The sequence below is a fragment of the Ipomoea nil genome, unplaced genomic scaffold, assembly GCF_001879475.1.
Source record: "Ipomoea nil cultivar Tokyo-kokei standard unplaced genomic scaffold, Asagao_1.1 scaffold2791, whole genome shotgun sequence".
Taxonomy (NCBI): Eukaryota; Viridiplantae; Streptophyta; class Magnoliopsida; order Solanales; family Convolvulaceae; genus Ipomoea; species Ipomoea nil.
Genome location: NW_017619219.1, coordinates 2,258,661 through 2,278,620, shown reverse-complemented (window position 1 = coordinate 2,278,620; position 19,960 = coordinate 2,258,661). Strand labels below are relative to the sequence as shown.

The 19,960-nt window shown below is 35.7% G+C and overlaps 1 protein-coding gene across 1 annotated transcript; it reads left to right on the top strand.

Moving 5' to 3' along the window:
* The first annotated feature begins 310 nt into the window (after positions 1–310).
* LOC109157627 lies at positions 311–13,190 on the top strand. Its single transcript, XM_019305479.1, has 19 exons — positions 311–374; positions 1,273–1,357; positions 1,437–1,566; positions 1,652–1,936; positions 2,045–2,269; positions 2,353–2,530; positions 5,933–5,989; positions 6,104–6,238; positions 7,424–7,480; positions 7,595–7,729; positions 7,919–7,960; positions 8,467–8,595; positions 8,663–9,104; positions 9,200–9,940; positions 10,012–10,124; positions 10,234–11,272; positions 11,358–11,452; positions 11,530–12,882; positions 13,078–13,190. Exons 1-19 carry the CDS (start codon positions 311–313, stop codon positions 13,188–13,190), a joined length of 5,418 nt encoding a protein of 1,805 aa, XP_019161024.1.
* The last annotated feature ends 6,770 nt before the right edge of the window (positions 13,191–19,960 follow it).

Below are 19,960 nucleotides of genomic sequence, written 5' to 3'. Positions count from 1 at the left end.
TTATCGGTGGTGTCGGCGGCGGTGTTGTCTCATTTTCCCGGCTCTGGGTGTTTCTTCGATTCAGCTGGCTTCTCAGGTCTGCCTCCCGTCCATTGTCGTGACGGCTTGATTGTTCCTCACTTCCCACCATGTCGGAAGCTTTTCTAATTCGACTGACACTCTCGTTGTCGTTTCGTGGACTCGCCTCACTCAGGAGGATACGTGACTCTTAGTTCGAACCCCACAGACGGTGCCAGTGATGGTTTCTGGGTTTTCAGGCCCAAGGAGGTCCAACACAACCTTCGGCTGGAGAATACACCTTTCAGTAAAAATGTATGCCTATACTGGAAATAATGCTAGCACTCGGAATCTCTTTCGTATTTTCCCCTCTCCGGGTATTCAATCGTCCGTCCCTTTACAAGAGTGGAGGAGCCTTTATATAGCAGCTCCTCTTCTACCGACTTGAAGGCCCTTAATGGCCGACTTGAAGACTAATCAAGATATGGAGCCGTTGGATGCCATTACTTGGTCGACCAACGGCTCTTCCAGGCTTGTAACAGCCTGACCGAGTCCTACTTTCAATGCCCTAACGGCTCCCTTTTAAACGAGCCTCTTCAATGCTCTCAACGGCTCCTTAGACCGAGTCTTTCCCTGGGCTTGGGCCTTGGTCGACTCCTCGTCTCAGCCTAAGCTCCCACTGGGCTCCTCTTTGGCAGTTCTGAACCGGGCCCCTTGCTTGGGCCTGGGTCGACTCTAGGACTCGGTCCAATTGCTCTTCGGGCTCCTGGGACGCTGGCCCACTTCTTCGAACCATTTCCTTTGGGCCCCTATTTCTTGGGCCGGGGTCCTTACCCCATCAAATCTGAAATCCAGTAGGACAGATTCAAATTTATTAAAAGACTAGACTTTAACATGTTAAATACATACCAGGCCACTGTTTAAAACATCAATTATATCACCTTTAGGTGTAGGATAGTTACACCTGTAGTAAATTAAATATTCTATAAGCAAAATAGCATTAAGCAATCAACTAAGTATAAATTTATTCAGTACAATATATTTTATCTACTTACAATCTGTTTATCTCACTTTTAGGGGCAATCGTCTTAAGTGTACTGTTTTGGATCAACATGTTGATACAGCCATGCATTATTTCAAGACCCACGTGGAAGGGCCTTTGATTGTTTTACTCCAACTCTGTCGAGCAAAGAAAGTTGATAGTGAGTGCATGATAACTTATTCATTAACATCTAATTCATTATTTTTTAACAAATTTCTGTTTCTAATGTGTAGATGAATTCAGAATTTCATCCTCCTACAATGCAACACAGTTATGGTTTAATCACTCTTGCAGTGAATTTCAGGAATTTAAAGACAGGTAATTCCACATAATTTGTATTTTGAAGCAACTTTCCTAGATCAACATGTTCACTGTTTTTTTTTTCTTTAATCTGCAGTTTGAAAGTTGATACCAGGCCACCTCTAAGTGTGCAAACTGTGTCTCACATTTCCTATGGAAATGCTGCAGAAAGTTCAAAATCTCCTATGATAGTAACTACTATCGATGATCTGTATGAAAGAGCCGAGGTACAATGTAACTTAGTTTAATCTTAACATTCTATTTTGATCTTTTAATCCTAATTTTTCTATTTTATTTAATTTGAACTAACAGGAAGGCTACTACTGGGTTCCTGGAAGGATTGTTACTGTGGAGAGTACTACAAATTGGTATTACCATTCATGCAGGAGTGAGGGATGCTTTAGAAAATTGCACTTGAAGAGTGGGGCTCTACAATGCCTATCATGTGGCACAACATGGCAGGAGGGAAACCTAAGGTACAGGCTGATTGTGAGGGTAGGAGATAAGACCACTGATGCTCCTTTTCTGTTGTGGGACAAGGAGTGCTGCGAAATTGTTGGAAAGACTGCACTTGATCTAAGGAGCAAATACTGTAAGGTATTTTTTAGACAACAAATAAAAAAAAGATGACTATACAGTTTTGTTGAGTGTATTTTTTTTTTTTGATGGAAGTGTTTGTATTTAAACACTTTTATTTTTTTCCAGGATGGGTCTCCTCTCCCAACTGGTATGGAAGAGGTCCGTAATAAGGCTATGGTCTTCAAGATTTCTGCTAAGAATGATCACTTCAAGAATAAAGCAATAGTTATACCTGTGGTTGCAATAGCACATGATTCAGACTTAGTGGATCATTACTGCCCCTGTTTAAGTAATGATCAAGATCAGCTATCCAGGATGCTAAATGAAGATGATCAAGATGCAGAGTCTGATGTAAGTATTTAAGTAATGGTCACTTGATTGAATAAACTAGATACTTAATGGTCTAACTAATTGTTGGTTCTTATTTATAACAGGAATCTGAATCGGGTGATGAGGCAAGCAGTCCCAATCCTACTCAGGCTAAGAAGCAAAAGCTGGATGAACAAGAAGAGCCACTGGAGCCAGTGTCATCAAAGAGGAACTTACTTGATCAATTTTCATCCAGTAGAGATGCAAAGAAAACAAAGACTGTTTTGGTTAAACAGGAGAAAAGTTAATGTTCTGTTCTGTGATTAAATGATGGACAAAGATTTCCCGAATATTGGTGATTTGGGTGGAAATTGTTTTTGTAAGCAGGATTTTGATAATATGTACTCCTAAGTACATATTATGTGTGATTGGTGATGGTTTGCCATAGACATTAGGCACTTTGTTGCAGTGCTTTCTTATGATACTGTTAAAAATGATTTTTGTATGCTTTATACTATGGTTTGTCTATTTTTCTAACTCATTGCAGGTATGCCATAGACATTAGGCACTTTGTATAAGTGCTTTCTTATGATACTCTTATAAATGATTTTTGTATGCTTTATACTATGGTTTGTCTATATTCCTAAGTCATTGCAGGTATGAACAGGCAGAGATCATGTAGCATGCACAAGAAACAGAATGATAAAGAAGGCTAATGGCAGTGGATTTAAATAATGTACTTATCTTTTAGGGATAGTAATTCTCATGTTGTGGTCCTTGAACTTTCAGTCCACCTGAAATAAAGGAATTTGTACTTATATCAGTTCCAAAAGTGTACTGTGTCATTTGTGTTTGTCTTTTAATTGAATGAATAATAAAGCTATGATTACCATTTGGTACCTTAGACACATATTTTACTTCAATATCACCTGTTTAGCTTCAAAATCTTTTCAGGACATTATACAATAGTCAAAGGCCTATAAAGGCAAATCCAATTCAAACCCAATTCAATATCACCTGTTGAGCTTCAAAATCTTTGTAACATTAGTTACAAAGTCAGCCAACATTTAAAGTTTAACCAACCCAATAATATCATACAAAACAGTTAGAATATCAAATTTAAACGTCTATAAAGGCAAATCCAATTCAAACCCAATTCTTTTTCCTACATCTCAAAGTCAAGTTATCTTTATCAAAACATCTTTATCAAAAACTTCAAATAAGGACTACAAATAAATTTCAAAGTCAAGTTATTTTTATTAAAACATTTTAGCCAATCAAAATAGTCAAGTACTAAAAAATAAAGTCTATACCAGTTGTGCCAACATACAGTATATATATTCAAACCAAACCATTGAGTCAGAATACACAACATGTCAGCTCGATTAAGTAGTTCTGTTTAATCAGATAACAATATGAAGTAAACTCTTCTCAGATATGGAAATCCTAATTCTCAATCAAATACTCGAATAACAGCTTCAATAAAGAAATAGAATCAAAATTGAACTCAAAGTTATAGTTATCAGATGTATAACACTAAAGAAATAGAATGAAAACTACGAGATACACAGTAATTATTTTCCTCTAATGATTTAGGGACTAAAAATGATCTGTTCTCAAATTACACAGGTTGCACCATTTATTTGATGCAAAGCGACAGATAGTTTATAAATTACAGAGGTTAGATAAGCAGATTGTAAACTACTAATGGAAATTCCCATCAAGATTGTGAAATCTGGACAACAAGGTTAGCCCCGTAAGTGTGTACACCATAACGCCTTCATTTGTGGTCTTTGGCAGTAGTGAAATTCAATACTGAACTTTTTTCCTCTCCAAAAGGTTTAATAGTACACTTAATGGTAATGGAAACTCTGAAATCTAATGGCACCATAAATTCATATCATCATGTGCCATTTCCTTGAAAACAAATGTTAGATTCTGAGTAAATTAATTAAAACAGAAATGAAGTCTATTCAAAAACAGAAAATAATAAGAAAATTAAACTGAGATTCAAAAAGACAATTGGATCTGAAATTGTAAAACAAAATACACATATACTAATTAGGTGATTATTGGAATCAAAACTTAATTTCAACATATGGCAGGATTAATGCAGGGAATAAATCCTATCTTTTCAATATGTGTCTTTTCTGCTTCCCAATAGAAGTAATCATTAATAAAGGAACAACAAAATTCTAGGGAATTTCATTTTTCTTTAATGTTTTACACTCACATACACTCAGATATTCACATTTAAATGCAGAGTACACCATTCATTTTAAACTAAACTCACTACTGTCAGAAAAACACTTACCAAACATTAAGCAGTTCAAATCAATGAGGAAGTTAACTAAATCAACTGTCATCGGCTCCAAAAGGAAGGATACAATTTCAAATAAAGGTACGCAACTGATCAACATTCATCAAAACTTCTATTACTGTCACAGTTTCCGAATCAAGAAAAGATTTTATTCTCCTATTCATATTGAACTTTTTTTATCATGCAATTACGAATCAGTCGAACAAGGATAACCATATATTAGGGGTAAGTTAAAAAGAATTATTTATCATCAATTATAGGAAAGCTACATATTAGAGACTGCAAATTAAAATCAATCAAGTGTAGAGTTTAGACAAATTCACCTAGGTTAAAACCCTACCTATACAGACATACAGTTTAGCATACATAATTCGAATTGAAAATCGATTTACATCTAGATTTTTTGGGCAAAAATAGTAAAGATTAATTAAGTTTGTGTACGAAAAATACTTACCTACATTCGATTGTTTAGCTCCATGAAAAGAAACCCTAATGCGAAGGTTGACGCAATTGTAAATTAGCCCGACTGCGTACATCCATAGCTATGTAATACAGATCGAGGGTTTCTCTAGGTTGCATCTGTAGAAACAACCAAGCATCTCAGTAGATCTAGGGTTTCGCCCAATTCCATCTCTCACTTGAACCCAATCACAGTATAGGCTGCGATCTAATCAAGAAGGAGTTTCGTTTATAAAGGCGATTTCAATTTCAGACGCCATTAACGTCTAAAATATCTGGATTAGATCGATAGATAGAGAGAGAGATAGCGAGAGATAGACAGAGTGATGACATCATAGAGAGAAGACAATGCGTAGACAGTGGGAGTGATGATCGGATGGTGTCCAGAAGTGAGACTTCTGGACACTTCGATCCTTTTTATTTTTTTTATTTTTTTGGTATATATATATATATATATATATATATATATATATATGTACATATATATATATGTACATATATATATATATATATATATATATATATATATATATATATATATATATATATATATATATATATATATATATAGAGAGAGAGAGAGAGAGAGAGAGAGAATTCTTATTTATGGTTAAATTCTATTTAGGTAGTGGAATATATTATTTTAATATGCTTATTATGTACATATGCTTCTTTATATAGTACGATATTCATTTTTGTTAAATCAATCTTATGTATTGTGTTTATTGTATTTAAAAGATAATATTTTATTGTAATTTTGTTAAATCAATTTTGTTAAATAAACATATATATTTTAATTTTTGTACTAAAATAGTTTATAAATAATATATTTTATATAATCATTGGATTAACTATGTCTACATCAATAATTATATTACTACTTATTTATTTTTTTGGTTATAAGATATTTATTGTTTTTATGTCAGAAAATGATGGTACGGAAATTGGAACATTCAACACGCCGAAACGAATTGCGATTGGTGGTAATTACTTTCTTTCTAATTGCAATGTCAGGGCTATGGTATAGTACATTTAATTTAAAGTATTTATATTATCTTCGTATATTAATGTTAGCATTTTGGAATTTTTTTGTTTAGAGTGTTCAATTGCAGTAGAATTGTCAAGTGGTAGATCTCAGCTTACATGTGTCAATGCAACACCTCAAAATAAGAGCCGTCTGACTGGGACACAGTGTGGAGGTCTTTCAAAACAATCTTTCAACGTATACAATGGTATGAGACGTTATATATCTATAGATTTGTCATGAAAATGTTACGTTTTGTGTTTAGAGTATTTGAATTAGGGCTGTTACATATATAACCCTTTTATTTTTGCGGTAATTTAGTTTATTTAATGTAACACATGTAATTCAACCCTACCTATACAGACATATAGTTTAGCATACATAATTCGAATTGAAAATCGATTTACATCTAGATTTTTTGGGCAAAAATAGTAAAGGTTAATTAAGTTTGTGTACGAAAAATACTTACCTACATTCGATTGTTTAGCTCCATGAAAAGAAACCCTACTGCGAAGGTTGACGCAATTGTAAATTAGCCCGGCTGCGTACATCCATAGCTATGTAATACAGATTGAGGGTTTCTCTAGGTTGCATCTGTAGAAACAACCAAGCATCTCAGTAGATCTAGGGTTTCGCCCAATTCCATATCTCACTTGAACCCAATCACAGTATAGGCTGCGATCTAATCAAGAAGGAGTTTCGTTTATAAAGGCGATTTCAATTTCAGACGCCATTAACATCTAAAATATCTGGATTAGATCGATAGATAGAGAGAGATAGCGAGAGATAGACAGAGTGATGACATCGTAGAGAGAAGACAATGCGTAGACAGTGGGAGTGGACACTTCGATCCTTTTTATTTTTTTATTTTTTTGGTATATATATATATATATATATATATATATATATATATATATGTATATATATACATATATATATACATATATATATATATATATATATATATACATATATATATATATATATATATACATATATATATATATATATATATATATATATATATATATATATATATATAGAGAGAGAGAGAGAGAGAGAATTCTTATTTATGGTTAAATTCTATTTAGGTAGTGGAATATATTATTTTAATATGCTTATTATGTACATATGCTTCTTTATATAGTACGATATTCATTTTTGTTAAATCAATCTTATGTATTGTGTTTATTGTATTTAAAAGATAATATTTTATTGTAATTTTTGTTAAATCAATTTTGTTAAATAAACATATATATTTTAATTTTTGTACTAAAATAGTTTATAAATAATATATTTTATATAATCATTGGATTAACTATGTCTACATCAATAATTATATTACTACTTATTTATTTTTTTGGTTATAAGATATTTATTGTTTTTATGTCAGAAAATGATGGTACGGAAATTGGAACATTCAACACGCCGAAACGAATTGCGATTGGTGGTAATTACTTTCTTTCTAATTGCAATGTCGGGGCTATGGTATAGTACATTTAATTTAAAGTATTTATATTATCTTCGTATATTAATGTTAGCATTTTGGAATTTTTTTGTTTAGAGTGTTCAATTGCAGTAGAATTGTCAAGTGGTAGATCTCAGCTTACATGTGTCAATGCAACACCTCAAAATAAGAGCCGTCTGACTGGGACACAGTGTGGAGGTCTTTCAAGACAATCTTTCAACGTATACAATGGTATGGGACGTTATATATCTATAGATTTGTCATGAAAATGTTACGTTTTGTGTTTAGAATATTTGAATTAGGGCTGTTACATATATAACCCTTTTATTTTTGCGGTAATTTAGTTTATTTAATGTAACACATGTAATCTGTATGCATTGCTTTAGTAGTAATTCTTTAATATATTGTCTTATTGGACAGAAAATGCAACATTCAACACACCGAATGTAACTTTTATTGATGGTTAGTGCTTTCATTTTAAATGCAATGTCGGTAGTATCGTATAGTACATTTTATTTTAATTATTTATTATATATATTAATGTGTGATTTTTGTAATTTTGTTGTTTAGAGTGTTCAGTTGCAATACAAACGTCAAGTGATAGATCTCAACTTACATGTGTTAATTCAACATCTCAAACTAAAAAGCGTTTTGCCAGCGGACAAATTAGAGGTCTTTCTAAACAATTTTCTACAATAAATTATATATCTTTAAGCATTTAATATACTATATTTTGAATTTTTATTTGAGATTTAAAACAATTTTTTTTTATAGTTTTACAAAATATTACTCAATCAATGACATCCCAATCTAACGTGCTCGAAAGTACCCCTATGGTGTCCAATGAAAGTCGAGGGCCTTTGCATATTCTAACAAATGGTAAAGTTTCTAGATGAATTTAATTCTTTTTAAAAAGTCAATTATTATAAATTGCTTTATGAAATTTAACATTTCTTTTCATCTTATAGTTCAAACAACAAGATCGTGCGTTGTTGATTACAATACCTCATCACCAAAGGTTTCAATGCAACGTGGTTTGATGTCAGCATTTAATAGTGTTGTCCATGATACACCATCAAACTCTACAAATGGAGATGGTGAGTATAGATACGATTAAAAACCTTTATTATCTAAACATAGTAATAACATTTATTTTTTTGGTAGATTATTACAGTGATCTTGGTGATCAAACGTACTCGTGCGATCACTGTGGAGCTATGTTTTGGTTAGAGGAGCGAGTTAACAAATCTAGCGGTGTTCGAAATCCGAAATATTCTCTATGCTGCAGTCATGGCAAGATAAAGTTGTCGCATCCGAATATTCCACCTATGGCAATCAGGCAGTTGTTCTTTAACCAGGATCAAAAGAGTACCCATTTCTTGAAGAACATTCGGTCCTTCAACAATATGTTTTGCTTTACTTCCATGGGTGGAAAAATTGACAGGACTGTCAACAATGGTAGTGCACCCCCGACTTTCAGGTTACATGGTCAAAACTTCCACTTAATGGGTAGTTTACTACCACAATCTGGTGAAAGACCAAAGTTTGCTCAATTATATATTTATGATACTCAAAATGAGATAGAAAATCATCTAATTGTACTTGGGTAAGTTATGTACGCTTCTTTAATTTAAAGAAATGAACATAATTTTTTATATAAAATACATTATGAAATTGTATGTGTTTGTTTCTTTCAAACAGGGTAGATGAGTCAACAAATACAATGCATCGTGAAATTGTGAAAGACATTAAGGATGCACTGGATGAAAATAATGTTTTGGTCAAGAGTTTTAGGATGGCCAAAACAGAGATGGAAAGTAATCATAGAGCTGATATTAAAATCAAACTCATTGGTAAAAGGAGCAAGGATGCAAGGACATATAACTTGCCACAGGTTGGGGAGGTGGCGGCATTGATTGTTGGTGATTTAGATCCAAACATGGGAGAAAGATATATATTGGTGGAGTCTAAAGCTGGTCATTTTCAAAGAATAACTGAATTAAATCCAGCATATTTCCCACTGCAGTACCCACTACTATTTCCTTATGGTGAAGACGGATACAGAGACGATATACAGTTTAATAATGTTGAAGGCCGGAGTTCAAATTCACGGAGTAAACTTAACCCAAGAGAGTATTTTTCATTCCGTTTGCAAGATAGGTTCAATGAAATGTCAACATTGCTATATGCTAGACAATTGTTTCAACAATATTTAGTTGATGCTTATACCATGATAGAATCAGGACGCTTGGTGTATATTAGGTGTCATCAAAAGTCACTTCGGTGTGAATCATACAAATGTTTGATAGATGCGTTAACACGTGGTGAGGTAGATCCTACTTCCCAAGGAAAGCGCATTATTTTGCCATCGAGTTTTACAGGAGGTGCAAGATATATGGTGCAAAATTACCAAGATGCAATGTCGAATTGTAGATGGATCAGGTATCCAAGTCTATTTATTACATTCACGTGTAATCCTAAGTGGCCTGAGATTGAAAGATTTTACAACCAAGGAAACTCAAAGCTGAAGATAGGCCAGATATAGTATGCCGTGTGTTTAAAATGAAATTAAATGCACTCATAAAAGACATTAAGAAGGAGAAGATTTTTGGACTTGTGGATGCAGGTAATTTATGTGATTTTATAAATATTACCGAATATATTTAATTGTTACGTATACTTAAAATAATTGACAATTTTTTGGGGGTCTAATTTCACCATCTCCGTATTTGCAGTAATTTACACCATTGAATTCCAGAAAAAGGGATTGCCACATGCTCACATTTTGATCTTCTTGAGCAAGAGTAACTCTTACCCTAATCCTAAAGATATTGACATGATCATATCTGCTGAGATTCCAAGTCAATTGTGCGACCCTGAGTATTATAAAGCTGTAGAAGAATTTATGATTCACAGTCCATGTGGTGCAGCGAGGAAGAACTCACCTTGCATGATAAATGGTATTTGCTCTAAATTCTTCCCCAAAAAATTTGTTGAAAACTCAACAGTGGATTTTGATGGATATCCAATCTATCGGCGTCGAGATAATGGTCGTACAATACGGAAGAATGGGATTGACCTTGATAGTAGATATGTTGTGCCACACAATAGACATTTGCTTATGAAGTACAAGGCTCATATTAATGTGGAGTGGTGCAACCAATCTAGATCAATAAAGTACTTATTCAAGTACGTCAACAAAGGGAATGATAGGGTCACAGCTGAATTCTACAACAGTGGGGTGGAAGAATCTACTGGGAAAATTGTAGATGAAATCAAGATGTACTATGACTGTAGAAATATTTCACCCCCTGAGGCTGCGTGGAGGATTTTTGGGTTTGACATACAATTTAGGAACCCATCTGTTGAGCGGTTGAGTTTCCATCTTCCCAATGAGCAATCAATAATATTTCATGACGACGATTTGGTCGATGATGTGGTAAATCGACCAACAGTAGCTCAAAGCATGTTTACTGCCTGGTTTGAGGCTAATAAAAAGTACGCAGCAGGGAGGCAGTTGACTTATTCACAAATGCCAACCAAATTTGTTTGGAAGAATGATAAAAGAGAATGGCAACCTAGGCAAAGAAATTGGGCAATTGGGCGAATCTTTTATGTGCCACCAAATATTGGTGAGATCTTTTATCTTAGGTGTTTACTTAATATAGTTCGTGGACCGACTTCATTTGATGAGATTAAAAAGGTCGATGGTGTTCAATACAATTCATTTAGAGATGCGTGTTATGCCCGCGGATTAATCGAAGATGATAAAGAGTATATTGATGCAATCACTGAGGCAACAACTTGGTCGTTAGCAAGGTTCACTACGAAAGTTGTTTGTTACCTTTTTAACATCCAGTTCGATGTCCAAACCAGAAAATGTTTGGGAGATGGTTTGGCAATACTTATCAGATGATGCTGAATATATTTATAGAAGGAACCTCTCAGTCTCAGGTATAATTTATTTTAATATTATTATTAAAATCTGTGTTTAAAAGCATTACATCTTACATTTGTTTTTTATTTTGTAGATTTAAATATGAATGAATCTCAAAAAAAGAATTTTGCGCTGCTTGAAATGGAGAAATTGTTGAATGCTTGGAACAAATCTCTATCAGATTACCCACCTATGCCAATGTCAGATGGAAACAATGATTGGTTTTGTGGTAACAGGTTGTTGTTAGAGGAAATGTCATATGACAGGGAAGCTCTAATGCATCAACATAATTCGTTGCATCCGAAACTAACTGATGAACAGCTACTCATATACAATAAGGTGATGGGAGATGTTGAAACTAAGAAAGGTGGAATGTATTTCGTATATGGTTACGGTGGAACAGGAAAAACATTTTTGTGGAAGACAATTTCAGCAGCTTTACGATCCAAAGGCGAGGTCGTTCTAAACGTAGCATCAAGCGGTATAGCTTCGTTGCTGCTACCTGGAGGTAGGACTGCACACTCCAGGTTTGCGATACCGCTTGGTGTTAATGAAGACTCCACTTGCAACATCAAGCAAGGCAGTCCACTTGCTGAATTGATAATCAAATCCAAATTAATAATTTGGGATGAAGCTCCGATGATGCACAAACATTGCTTTGAAACATTGGATCGCACAATGAGAGATTTAATGCGTTTCAAGAATTCAAGGAGCTCAACAATGACATTTGGAGGGAAAACAGTGGTGTTGGGTGGAGACTTTAGACAAATTCTACCCGTTATTCTGAAAGGTACTAGACAAGATATAATACAAGCCAGCATTAATTCATCTTACTTGTGGAATAATTGTGAAGTTCTTCGTCTAACGAAGAATTTAAGATTGCGAGGTGTTACTAATGAAGACGATGTTGAGAAGTTAGATAGTTTTGCCAAGTGGATTGCGGATTTAGGTGATGGTAATCTTGGTGAAGACAACGATGTTGATTGCAATACAATAATGCCGTATTCCATTGTATTAGAAAATGAGGTTGATCCTATCAAACAAATTGTTGAAAGCACATTCCCTGAATACCGTTCTGGGAACATGGATGAAACACAATTAGAGAATAGAGCTATATTAGCTCCAACATTAGATGTTGTTGACGAGGTCAATGAATACATGAATGGTATTAATCAAGCTGCATCAAGGACATATTTGAGTTGTGATTCTGTTTGCAAGGCTGAGGCAAACTTTGATATGCAATCTCAGGTACACACAACAGAATTTTTAAATAGCTTGAGGTGCTCAGGTGTACCAAACCACTCTTTAACGCTAAAAATGGGAACTCCAGTTATGCTGTTGAGAAATATAGATCACTCGATGGGGTTGTGCAATGGTACAAGGTTAATAGTAACACAATTGGGAAATCATGTTATTGAGGGGAAAATCATAGCTGGCAATAACGCAGGTACAAAGGTTCTGATACCAAGGCTATCTTTGACTCCTTCATACCCAAGACTTCCATTCAAGTTTCAAAGAAAGCAATTCCCACTTATGTTATCATATGCAATGACAATCAACAAAAGTCAAGGTCAGACACTTTCACATGTTGGTTTGTTATTGAAAAAACCTGTTTTTAATCATGGCCAATTATATGTTGCAGTATCTCGCGTCAGTAATCCGGATGGTCTTAAGGTCTTAATTTGTGGGGAATCTAGAGATCTTATAAACAAGACCCAAAATGTAGTTTATAAAGAAATCTTTAATAATTTGTAATTGTTTTATTTATTTATCAATAAAATATTATATTTTGTGTATTTGTGACGTCTATAACCTTATTAAACATATATCATGAATAAAACACTTTTTAATATATTTCACCATAATAACATGGCCGTGCATCGCACGGGTGCAACTACTAGTTAACTTTTTAATTTGTATAAATGAAATATATTGCAATGATACTTATTATAATAATAATAAAATATTATTTTGCTACCAATCTTCCAAATTTTACTACTTTAATCTCGGTGTAATTATAATTATTTTTCTTTTTAGTTAGTTTAATTGTAATTGGCGCCTCGCGCCAACAAATCCTGGCTCCATCCCTGGTTAGAGGGAATTCATACTTTGATTGAACATAATATTAACATACAATTCTCAATCCACTCAAGGAGTTAGGGAGAGCCAGAAATAAAAGACGGAGAACATGAACCCACAGTACACTACGCCCAAATCAATTTGAGATCGAGCCTGTAACTTTTGTTAACGCCGAATGTTAGATCGTCTATCTCCACATGCATGGAGTCATTCCAGACGAGGTGTTTACGTTGCCCACTGGCCATGCCACAACACAAACGCTACAGGGCGTTTGGTTGGAAGGAAGAAATTAAGCGGGAAAGGATTTGTAATTCAGTGAGAAAAGAATAAAGTGTGAATAAAGTAAGAGTTTAAATTACAGTAGTTTTTGGTATGCATGAATAGGATTACAAGGAATTGAAAGGGAATAAGTGATACAATGACTGAAATGTCTTTATGTAATAATAAATGAGGTAGTGGATGAGAATAATGAAGGGGTAAAATAATCTTAACAACAATATATTCTCCCATTCCACCACTGAATTAGAATTCATGGGGGGTGCCATGAATTGCAATTAAGTGAATGGAAGGAATTGTAATTCCATCCAACAAAACTGGTATAAATCAAAATCTTAATGGACATTATTATGATAATTTGTAACAGCTGAAACAGTTTTTGTACTTAATGAGAAGGTTACATTTGTACTTTATATATTATTGTATTCATGTACAGAAGTTAGAGATAGCAAGGCAATAAAATTGTTCTTCTCACTTTTCTTTATCTTCTTCATACTGCTCTTTGTTTCACTATTCCTGCGAGCTAAGGTCTACAAAGGTTAATAACAAACTTGCAATACAACACATTATCAGCACGCTCCGGTGAACGGTAACTTACATTTTTTTTACATATGATTGTTTCAGTATGATTATATGCATATTTCTGCTAGCCTAGATATACAGATTAATATTCTGTTAATGCATGTTATATGCCTTGTCTGTGCCTTTAAGCTTTCTATCCCGAGCTTGTTTCCCTTACCTGTATGTTTTTTTTTTCTCCAACATATCTGTACAATCCTTTTCGCATGTCATCCCTTTTTTTTCAAATGAAAACATAAAGGCTAAAAATTTAGAATTCCTATCACAAAACAAAAAGGAGATTTTTTATATATTAATCATACTCCTTTGTTTACAATTCCAACACCAAAAATAGAATTATTTTAAAAAAAAAATCTTTAAATTTCCGGATTCCAAAAACAACAATTTTTCGACACCAGTTTTTTTTGAAAAATTTTGAAAACCAAAGCTTAAAAAAAAAAGGGTGTATATATGTTTTTCCAGAAATTTGTACATGCATGTATGCTTATGTATCTTTCAGATTATATGCTCTGTATATGTAAACCCCCCTTTTTATATGCCAAAATCGGAAAAATATAGTTTTTTCTTTGAACTTCATACTTGGATCAGCGTGATTTGCTTTTGATCTGCGTTCTGTCTCCGACCCTGTACGATCGGAGATGGCGGCAACGCTGGTCGACGCCCGACGCCGATCGGAGATAGCGGCGGCGACGCTGCTAGGCGATAGCAACCGGCAGCTAGAGGAGGAGGAGGCGGAGACAGCTGGCTTCCTCACGTGGTGGTTCGCGAAGATGGTAGCCGCGGTGATGGAGATCAGCGGTGGTGTGGTCTGCGGCGATGGTGAAGCAGATTCGATCTTCTTCTTTGCCGCTTCGTTTTCTCCTTAACTGTTCGTCCAATTATTTAATCCTAAAACGCAGCCTTATTCCTTATATCTTTCTTAAGTCTGTTTTAGGGTTTGGCCTTTTAACAATCTGAATATCTAGATTATATAATTGGACCATTTTTTTTTAAATGGACCACCTTTATTTCAATGACCATTTTCTTTACATACCCACCCAGTCCCATTTGTTTTGGACCACCATCATGGACCATCTTTCATGGGCTTTTTTTATCTTTCAAGCCCTCATTTGTTTGGACCGTTTTTTTTGGGTATGCTATATTATATGTTCCTTGGGCCTTTTTGATTATTGAAATAAACTAGGCCACACCTTATATTTCTTTGGTCCTCATTTAAATATTTTCTGTAGAAATAGCTGCTCTCGCAAAAAGAGAATTCGCTGAACTCGCCCTTGATGGAAGCAATTTCCTCACTTGGCCGCTTGATGTTGAGATATATCTCCAATCTACAGAACTGCTGGACACCATTGAAGAGACATCTACAAGCACTGCAGCCTAGAAGGCGAATGCGCTCATTTTCCTCCGCCACCATCTTAACCACGACCTCAAGAATAAATACTTAACAGAAAAAGACCCCTATGTCCTCTGGAAATCTCTTAAGGCACGATTTGACCAACAGACGTCATTGGTCCACCCCCAGGCCCAACATGATTGGCTTAACCTCCGATTTCAAGACTTTAAGTCTGTGACTGAATACAACTCCGCCCTACACAAAATTGTGTCACAATTGAAGCTCTGTAAGCAAACAATTACGGACGAGGATCTGATTGAAAAAACTCTATCCACGTTCCATCCAAATGACCTTGTGCTCCAGAAGCAGTACAGGAATACAAAATATGATACGCATCCAGAGCTCATTACGGATTTACTGGTGGCTGAAAAGCATAGCCAGTTATTGATGCAAAATCACAATGCGCGTCCAACTGGCACTGCACCTGTGCCTGAAGCACACATTGTTGCCCAGTAGAGCAACAATCGGCGGGGTCGAGGCCGGGGTAGGGGGAGAGGTCGTGGCAGGGGCCCAAAGCGAGGTGGTAGAGGGGGAGCTAACGGTAGTGACTCCCGTCCTCAGAACAAGCAAACTCAAAGAAATAGACCAAACAAGTAACAACAGAACTCCGGTTAGTCGCAGCCATGTTATAAATGTGGTTGCAAAGGACATTGGTCTAGGACATGCATGACTCCTAAGCATCTGGTCGAGGCTTACCAAAAGATGCTCCAGCAGGAAGGATGACAAAAGAAGAAAGATTCTGGGCAATCATCTTTGCCTGAAGCAAATGCCCTCATCTTAGGGAATGATGACCTGCTAGGCGATGAACTAGCTGATTATGGAGATCAGGAGTGATACTCCTATTTTTTTCTCTCTCTCTCTTTCCCTTATGGACATCCATTTTACTTCATGCCTGCGTGCATGTTTATATTTGAACTCTTTTGTCCTATATGAATAACGGATCCTTTATCTTTGAACACTTTTGTTCTATTTGAATAAATACAATGGATCCTTCTTAGACATTATCTTGATACCCATTCTTTTTCTTTAGAGAGATGTGAGACGAATCAACCCTATGCTTGGTTGATTGTGCGACTACGCACACTATTCTGACAGACCGGAGATTTTTTCAAACGTTCAAGGAACACAAAGGCAACCTTTCAACCAGCGAATGATGACATTCCTATTGTAGGCTCCGGCAGAGCTTCACTTATTCTTCCTAACGGAACAAAGTTGATCATTGATTCAGCCCTCCTATATCCTCAATCAAAAAGAACTTTGCTCAGTTTCAGGGATATTGGGTCCAACGGTTTCCACATAGAAACTAAAACTAAAAACAATACCGAATTCCTTGTTTTGACCAAAACGGTCAATAACCAGAAAAAGGAAATTGAAGAACTTCCTTCCTTTTCTTCAGGCCTGTATTATTCATATATCAGGCCCCAGCACTCCTGCGTTGCACTCGCAGTGAAGTTTAAAGATACACATTGTTTCAGTCTATGGCATGACCGCTTAGGTCACCCTGGGCAAACAATGATAGGCCGGATTCTTTCAAATTCAACTGGACATAACCTTCTTAGGACAAACATTCTTTCTACAAAAGATTACACATGTGTTCCATGTGCACAGGGAAAACTTATTGTTCGTCCCTCGCGTCCTAAGATTGATTTTGAGTCACCTGTCTTCCTGCAGAGGCTACAGGGTGATATTTGTGGACCAATTAATCCTTCATCCGGACCATTTCGATATTTTATGGTCCTTATTGATGCTTCCACCCGATGGACACATGTGTGTTTGTTGTCCACTCGAAATATGGCATTCGCAAAATTCATGAGCCAAATCATTAGGTTGAATGCCCAATTTCCCGATTATCCTATTAAGAACATAAGAATGGATAATGCTGGTGAATTCACTTCGTCAGCTTTTGACGATTATTGTATGGCCATGGGAATTAAGGTGGAACATCCTGTACCATACGTCCACACCCAGAATGGTTTAGCTGAATCTCTTATCAAAAGAATTAAACTAATAGCTAGACCATTACTGCAACGGTCCAATCTACCAGTAAATTGTTGGGGACACGCAGTGTTGCATGCTGCAAACCTAATTCAACTCCGGCCAACTGCATATCACGATTATTCCCCTCTACAACTTGTACGTGGTAATGAGCCAGACATTTCTCATTTGCGTGTCTTTGGCTGTGCGGTTTACGTACCTATACCACCTTCGCATCGTTCTTCAATGGGCTCGCACCGTCGATTAGGTATTTATGTTAGGTATGAATCCCCTTCTATCATTAAATACCTCGAGCCTATGACAGCAGATCAGTTTACTGCATGGTTTGCTGACTGCATTTTTGATGAAGATCATTTCCCGGCATTAGGGGTGGGAAAAGCCCAGCTTTGAAAAAATGCCACGAAATTTCATGGGATGAAAAAGATCTTCAATATCTTGACCCACGTACTAGTCAAACTGAACTTGAAGTTCAGAAAATAATAAATTTGCAAAAACTAGCAAATAATCTACCAGATGCGTTTACTGATTATAAAAGAGTAACTAGGTCCTATATTCCTGCAGAAAATGCTCCATCAAGGATAATTGTCCCCAAAGGACCAAATACTAACACCAACACTATCCGACGCCAGAAGCGTGGACGACCAGTTGGTGCAAAAGATGTAAATCCGCGGAAAATTAAAAACAAAAAACAATCACAGTTACTCCAAAATCGTCCTGAAGACGAAATACCCAGTGTAAATGCACGTGCTACAAATAAATCTAACACTGGGAATACGGAACACCTTCACCAAGATATGATAGCAAATGAGAAAGATTTGGTTGAAGTAAATGTAGAATCTGCCATAAACTTTTTCGAAACAGGAGAAAATCTTAATAGAAATATAACAGTTGTCGACGACCAATTCGCCTCTACAATTGCTCTTCACATTTCTTTCAATAATCTGGATCCATAACCAAAAACTATAGTGGAGTGCCGGAAGCGCTCCGATTGGTTGAAATGGAAAGAAGCAATTGAGCCTGAGCTCAACTCGCTAAATAAAAGAAAAGTATTTAGTCCTCCTGTACTTACCCCTAAAGGCGTGATCCCAGTAGGATCCAAATGGGTATTTGCACGAAAGAGGAATGAACAAAATGAGGTGGTCAGATACAAAGCGAGACTGGTAGCTCAAGGGTTCTCACAGAGACCTGGAATAGATTTTGAACAAACTTACTCTCCTGTCTTAGATGGCACATCGTTCCGTTATCTAATATCGCTGGCAGTAAAAATGAATTTAGAAATGCAGTTAATGGATGTTGTGACCACATATTTATATGGGTCACTAGACGCTGACATATATATGAAAGTACCTGAGGGCATCCAAAATCCTTTATGTAAAGGAAATACAAATAAAAATATGTTCAGCGTAAAGCTACAAAAGTCATTATATGGCTTAAAACAATCAGGAAGAATGTGGTATTGTCGATTGAGTGAATTCCTCTCAAAACAAGGATATGAAAATAAAGATATTAGTCCTTGCATCTTTACAAAGAAATCAACTGATGGTTTCTGTATTATATCAATCTATGTAGATGATATAAACATCATAGGGACGAGCAAGGACGTCAAGAGGGCATGCTTGTGCCTAAAGGAGGAATTCGAAATGAAAGAATTGGGAAAAACCAAGTTCTGTCTCGGCCTGCAGATCGAGAACCTCCCTAAAGGGATATTCATACACCAATCCAAATACACAGACAAGTTATTGGAGAAATTCTACATGGATAAGTCCCATCCACTTAGTACTCCAATGGTAATCCGATCACTTGAAGTTGATAAGGACCCGTACAGACCTAAAGAAGATAATGAGGATATTCTGGGACCAGAAGTTCCTTACTTAAGTGCCATTGGAGCACTTCTATATCTTGCCAACTGCACTAGACCTGATATTGCATTTTCAGTAAACATGCTAGCTCGTTTTAGTGCTGCTCCAACTAGAAGGCATTGGAATGGCATAAAACATATCCTCAGATATTTGCAAGGTACAAAGGATCTTGGCCTTCTATTTAAAAGAAACCAAGACACCACATTAGTGGGATACGCGGATGCTGGCTTTATGTCTGATCCGCATAATGCTAGATCTCAGACTGGATATGTGTTTCTTTCTGGAGGTACTGCTATTTCATGGAAATCAGTTAAACAAACATTAGTAGCTACCTCCTCAAACCATTC